This window comes from the organism of the source record quoted next, unplaced genomic scaffold (assembly GCF_019419815.1).
Source record: "Pyrus x bretschneideri cultivar Hongxiangsu unplaced genomic scaffold, Pyrus_bretschneideri_v1 Contig20, whole genome shotgun sequence".
NCBI classification, from domain to species: domain Eukaryota; kingdom Viridiplantae; phylum Streptophyta; class Magnoliopsida; order Rosales; family Rosaceae; genus Pyrus; species Pyrus x bretschneideri.
Window position 1 is genome coordinate 5,084,445 of NW_025999502.1, and position 5,844 is coordinate 5,090,288.

Consider the following 5,844-nt stretch of genomic DNA (forward strand, 5'->3'; position numbering starts at 1 on the left):
CTACATTATGGAGTAGCCTGGACCGCCACCTCCTCCGGTTGAGTCCAGTTAATGTTCTGCTTCGGGTCTTTGATATCGCATGCCCGTAAAACACATCAAACCAAAATCAGTACATCTTCAGTGTAAGCGAATGAGTGCAAGAAGACGTTGTAAGGCAACGAAAAGAAATGACTGCTTTTGTCTATTCGTTTTTGTTCAAGCAAAGTAAATATTTGGCTGAAGAATCGATACAAAATGCCAGGTTTTGTCTTCAGCATACAAGCGGGCAGTTGCAACCCTGAGATTACGAAGATCACTAACAAAGTTTATAGGTTACCAGTGCATCCTCAAAACTTCGAAAAAAGATAAAAGAAGATCGGTTGATGTAAGAGCGTGTTGGAAGCAACCATTGCATATGGACGCATCCTACTATGTACGGTTCCCAACTTACGACTTCCAGAATGACACGAGTGTGGGATAAAGAGAGTTGTAAATTTGATTAGCAGACCAAAACCTCTCCCGAAAAATTAATTGTACGAATTCAAGAAAACTAAATGTTATGCTGGAATAAGAATTCAAGAAAACTAAATGTTGGCCGGGACATACTATTAAGCTCTCTTTCTTAATACATTAAACTAGACAACACTCACACTATTACGAAGCCGTATTCATTTTTCTGGTGAAATGCAATACATTAAAACGCTCAACCATAGTTGTGAGAATATTTTGTTAATCTATATTAGTGGCCTTCAAATACACAATGCCTGACAGTTAGAAGCTACATACAAACAGCAATATTCCGACGGAATAACAATGATTAGCCCTCAACTCCTACCTATTAGTAGTCAGCTATACGTATCCTTTCTCTTTTTGGGTTTTAGTGAAGCACAAAAGAAAAAAAAATCTTAATTTTTCTTAATTCATTGCCGAAACTCAAGGACAGAACAAAGAATTCCTTTTAACCTAGGCTCTAAAGTAGGATAACTCCCTCAACCTACTGCGGAGCGGAACAGTGTTGGGCGCCTGCCGCTGCTAAATGATTTCAGGAGTTTTTATGTTGAAGCGTGTAACTTTCCTCTGGTTTTTCATAATGGTTGGAAGGTGCAATATATCTTTGTTGTTTGACACTGTTTTTGCCATCCTCGACCCGTTTTGCAGAAGAGTGGCTTCTCATGATCCTTGGGGAGCAATGGGTTGTTTTGCTTATTTTCTTTTTGATAGGTACAAATGTACCGCTTATGAGGTATCGTTTTGAATAATTAGGCAGAACCGAACTTATGTTTCTTGTCATGTTGAGCTTGCATTGTTCGGTAACATTCGGTTAAAAACTCCGGTGTCTTGATTGTCGAACCAAAACAAAGACGCCTTTGTGTGAATGTCCAATTTGTTGATCGGTTGATGTAGTTGATGTTTTTAATGTGGCAACAGGCCCTTCATTGCTTGGTGTCACTTTCTTTCAAGAAGGATGTAAGACGTACTTGTGACACCTAAAGTTTTCCATTGCCCGGCACATACAACGCTTTCTTCTTTCGTACTTCGGTCTCCACCCTTGTTCATCAAGACCGGGAGAACATTTCGTATACATGGAAACGAGCTTACATGGATCAAATACAGACTTCTGAATCATATCAAAAGAATTGAAGCATCGAGCCAACTTTCGATTAATCTGAGACGGTACAAATAAAATAGCAACAAATATTCCTTGATTGAGGTTTAAGTTTACATCTAAAGTGGCATCAGTCTTCGGTACTTGAAGAACCACACGAATGCAGAAAATATGCAAAAGCCAGTTACTCCTGTAATTATAAGTACCCACTTAAATGCAGCAGGCTCATCAAACAATGCTATTTCGAAATTCATCCCAAATATTCCTGCCACAACCCCAAATATGGCAACAACAAACGTTGCTGTCGTGAGTAGTAACTCAAATTGAATCAGCTGGTTTCGAACGTTATCCTGAGCGCAAAAACTTCCTCGTGTTAAAATTCGGTTCCACCAATACAAGGAAAGTTCAATGAAACCAGGCAGAGAAATTTATTCAGGATAACAAGGCACTTACCAGCTGAATGTTAATGAAATCTTCGGTGTCGTCAATGTACTCTTTCAACTGAGACATGGGACAGAAATAACATAAGCTTGTATTCTTCTCGAGTTAATATGGCCAGGGAATGTTTAGATATAGTCATCGATATACATATAGTGGTGTCAATTTAAAAAACAAGTTCTATGCTTACCGATGTCAGCTTATTGAGGGTGCTATCAATGACAACAAAGTATGCTTCCAGCAACATCTCAAGCTCTTCTATACTCTCCTTAGCACTTTCTGAACTCCTCATGCTTTCATGTCTACTCCTTGCAATGCTCAGGCTTTTCTCAAGCTTTCGGCCATCGGGAGGTGAAGAAACAGGAGAAACAGGAGCAGAAAGAGATGGACCGTCGGTCGATCTGTACCCCATCATAGATTGATCACCATAAAATGCTGACTCCATGCGACTTTTCTTCTCAGTGAGATACATCTCAGCCATATCTCCATCATCATCCATGAGCTGCTCTATTTCATCCCGAACCTAAACAGAGGCAGCTCAAACGTTGGAATACAGTTTTGGTTGTCATGGTGGCTTAAGCAGGATGAAGCTAATTAGTAGATAAATATACAATACCTTCTGAACTCTCCTAGTCAAGGCAAGAAGTCTGCTTTTCAAACGACGTGCACGTTCCAAGTTTAGTGTACTGATTTTTGACGTGAGCTCATCCAGTAATGGATATGCTTCAATTTCTAGTTCGGCTGCCTATACAATACACCATTAATAAATGAGTTACTAACTTGGAGAATGTTTAGCCACCAAGAACATGATCCAAGCTCATACTTCAAACTACGGATGGTGTCTTCAAAATTGTGCAGAGCATTATAATCAACGGGCATACTGTAAATATAACAAATCCATGTATATTTTACTTTTTAGAGAAACAATATATTATTAAAATTGATTAATCTCGCAAGAATACAAAACAGACGACAAGAAGTCTGCTGAATACTGAAGTTAGAAGCTAAGAAACTAAAAGATGTAATTTTGTTTTGACAAAAACAACTCTCTAAGCAGAAAAAATAGCAATATTGGGGCATTTCTTGAACTCTGACGTGATTAAAAATGATGCAAAAAATTAAAAATATAAAACATCAACGTACAAATGAATGCAATCTCTCCTTTGGCTAAATGGCAACTGCTGTAATCAACAACAATAATCAAAGGAACTTTGTAATTAATAGCATCCATCAACGTTCTGTATACTACTCCCTGTGGAATTTCCACAAGGATACGACTCTAAATCCTAAGAGTGCAGAAATAAAATGTAAAAGGAGATGCAAAATGTTGAACTACAAGTAAAATATTGGGGGAGAAATGAATAAACTCATTTCTTTTTCCCCAACTAAGTCTGCACTGTCTCGTGCCCACTTACCAAAACTAGAAAAGGGTGCTGCTGATTTAATTTGAAAAGGTTCACTCTACCTCCAATAACTTACCAATTTATTTAAAACTTAAAGTAACCAACAGAACTGAAAGGGTGAGCAGTAATTGCATAGCTAGAAGTAACAGGTACATAAGGCATGATAATTATTTGGTCCTATAATCCCATCATGTACTTACAAAAAGATAGAAGTTGTGTTATCAATTCAGATATCACAGCACATATTTTTCTATTTAATCCGCTAAAGAACTCCAATATGATCACTTAAGCAGACATGGATTGTAGAAGCAATACCATACAAAACAACTGGGAGTAAATGGAACACTATTATGATGACCGTAAATCATCCGAATATCAATGACAAAAAGATATTCAACCATCAGTGTTCTTCACTGTCTAAAGCCTCATGTTTTCAATTTCAAACACCACACCACAGATACCACTATGTTGAGTGCTTGATGAATAAAACGTAAGGGGCACAAGGTCCTCAAAGTAACAAGGAACCAAGTCCTTAGCTCCAATCATCACGAAAAAAAAATTTAACCACATAACCGGCTGTGGCAACTCAGCAAGTATCATTATCAGTCACCAATAAGGAACTAAACTCAAAACTATATAAATCCTTACGTAATGGACTGTACAAATCCACTGAAGTTCTATAGCCAATTTTGCACCATGTCTCAATGCCAGCTCAAGCATCTGTGGTACTTGAGCTAAACAAAATGTGACAGATATGGTTATTAGGGTATGCACTCCACTTTTCTGTATTACTTACAAGTCTTCAAAACCTATTAAGTATTTACCGGTCCTCTTGCATAGTTATCAAAATACTTTTAGAAATATGTCCTTGCAGAAATGACATATCATCGTCCACATCTAGTAATGAGCAGTGATAGAGATCCTAAATTCTTGTGTTCCCTTACATACCTGAGAATCGAGAAATGTACAGGCAGCCTCCAGAGCAACTTCTAAAGCCCTAAACTCAAATGGCAAATAATCAGGTGATGTGCTCCCAAACACACTATCAAAATTTCTATTTCCTCTCTGCCGACTCAAGCCAGAACCATCAGACTGCCAAACATCACCCACTCCATTTGTTGTCAATCTTCTCTGAAGCTCCACCACATACTGCAATACATAGCTATCAAGGGAATTCAAAAGCAGAACCTCATCGGCCGTAATAATACATCGAATCTGCTCTAGATTAACCACAATAGCTTTCTCTCTTCCAAGGATGGTGGAAGGGTAAACAAATAAAGGATCAAGCAGGCGTAGATCACGAGCAGGAAGATCACAACGACGCATCATGGTGAACTTATCAACCTCAATGATCTGAGAATTGCCAGACGTATCAACGCGAATCCAAGACCGAAGGCCCTGGCCCCGCTTCTTCAGCCCCAGAACATCTACTCCTTGAAAAGGTTGCCTTCCAAAGGCAGATGATCGATAAGATGCTTCGCGAAGGTTTACAGCTGATGCAGGTTTTGGGACTTTTGGTGGAAGCAGCCTCTCTTTGAGGTCCTCCATTACGTATGAGCTCTCAATGCTGCAACATTAAAAAACAAACGACTTTAATTTTGATGTAACACTTGTCTATATCTACATGCATACAATTCCAGGACCAACGACTTGCACAACTTCTTGATTAAAATAAAGGGAAATAAATTCCTCACAGCCATTTTCGGTCCCAGAAATAAACAGGGGTGTGTGAAAATCATTTCCGCCATAAGGGAAAATACTTTCTATAGTTCATGTGTGCTAAATATGATTGTTATCTGCTGAAGAATATATCTTAAACTAAAATAAAGAGACCCAATTCATCAAAATTTCAAGAAATAAATTATGGGATATAAGCATATGATTCAACAAAGCATGGAAATCTAAAACCAAAATTCTATGAACTCCAATCCCAATCCCAATCGCATTTCCACCAAAACAAAAACGAAAGCATCAGAAATCCAAAAGCTACAAGCTTGGTGCCTCAAAGTCCACAATCCCAGTTTCCACACCATAAAAACACGTAAACAAGCACACCCAGATAATATAGAGCAGAAGAAAATCACCTGTAAAGAGAAATAAAATGTCGATTGCTGCAAAAAGCTGGTGGTTGTTGATGATCGTCAGCAGCTCAGCTCACAATTGAACAATTCTTACGGACGAAATTGAAGAATCGATTGGCCTGAATAAGAATCAGAACCCTAGATTCAGAAATCGAGAGGATTTCAGCATGCCCAATCGAGATGCTAACTGAAATTCGCGGAGGGCGTATGAGGTGGTTTGTCTACCGGTTCGTTGGAGGAGGAACCAAAAGAATCATGGGATGGGAGGGCAACGTCCTGGAAACAAAATCCTCTACTTTCAAAAGGGTTAAAATAATTAATAATTCTTTTTCTGAAT

The 5,844-nt window shown here is 38.5% G+C and overlaps 1 protein-coding gene across 1 annotated transcript; it reads right to left on the reverse strand.

The window, feature by feature from the left end:
• Nucleotides 1-1,613: 1,613 nt before the first annotated feature.
• Nucleotides 1,614-5,844, reverse strand: LOC103945373 (magnesium transporter MRS2-1). The gene is made up of 6 exons (XM_009355929.3): nucleotides 5,511-5,844; nucleotides 4,375-4,993; nucleotides 2,640-2,768; nucleotides 2,214-2,546; nucleotides 2,039-2,086; nucleotides 1,614-1,935 (listed from the first exon to the last, which is right to left on the reverse strand). Exons 2-6 carry the CDS (start codon nucleotides 4,972-4,974, stop codon nucleotides 1,705-1,707), a joined length of 1,341 nt encoding a protein of 446 aa, XP_009354204.2. The 5' UTR covers nucleotides 4,975-4,993; nucleotides 5,511-5,844; the 3' UTR covers nucleotides 1,614-1,704.

What these genes read in the sequence shown, in the direction of transcription:
- LOC103945373 (XM_009355929.3), bottom strand. Translation starts at nt 4,974, where the DNA reads ATGGAGGACCTCAAAGAGAGGCTGCTTCCACCAAAAGTCCCAAAACCT. An exon ending in CCCTCAATAAGCTGACATCG is followed by an intron (nt 2,087 to 2,213) that starts GTAAGCATAGAA and finishes CCCATGTCTCAG; the next exon opens with TTGAAAGAGTACATTGACGA. An exon ending in ATTTCATTAACATTCAGCTG is followed by an intron (nt 1,936 to 2,038) that starts GTAAGTGCCTTG and finishes TTTTGCGCTCAG; the next exon opens with GATAACGTTCGAAACCAGCT.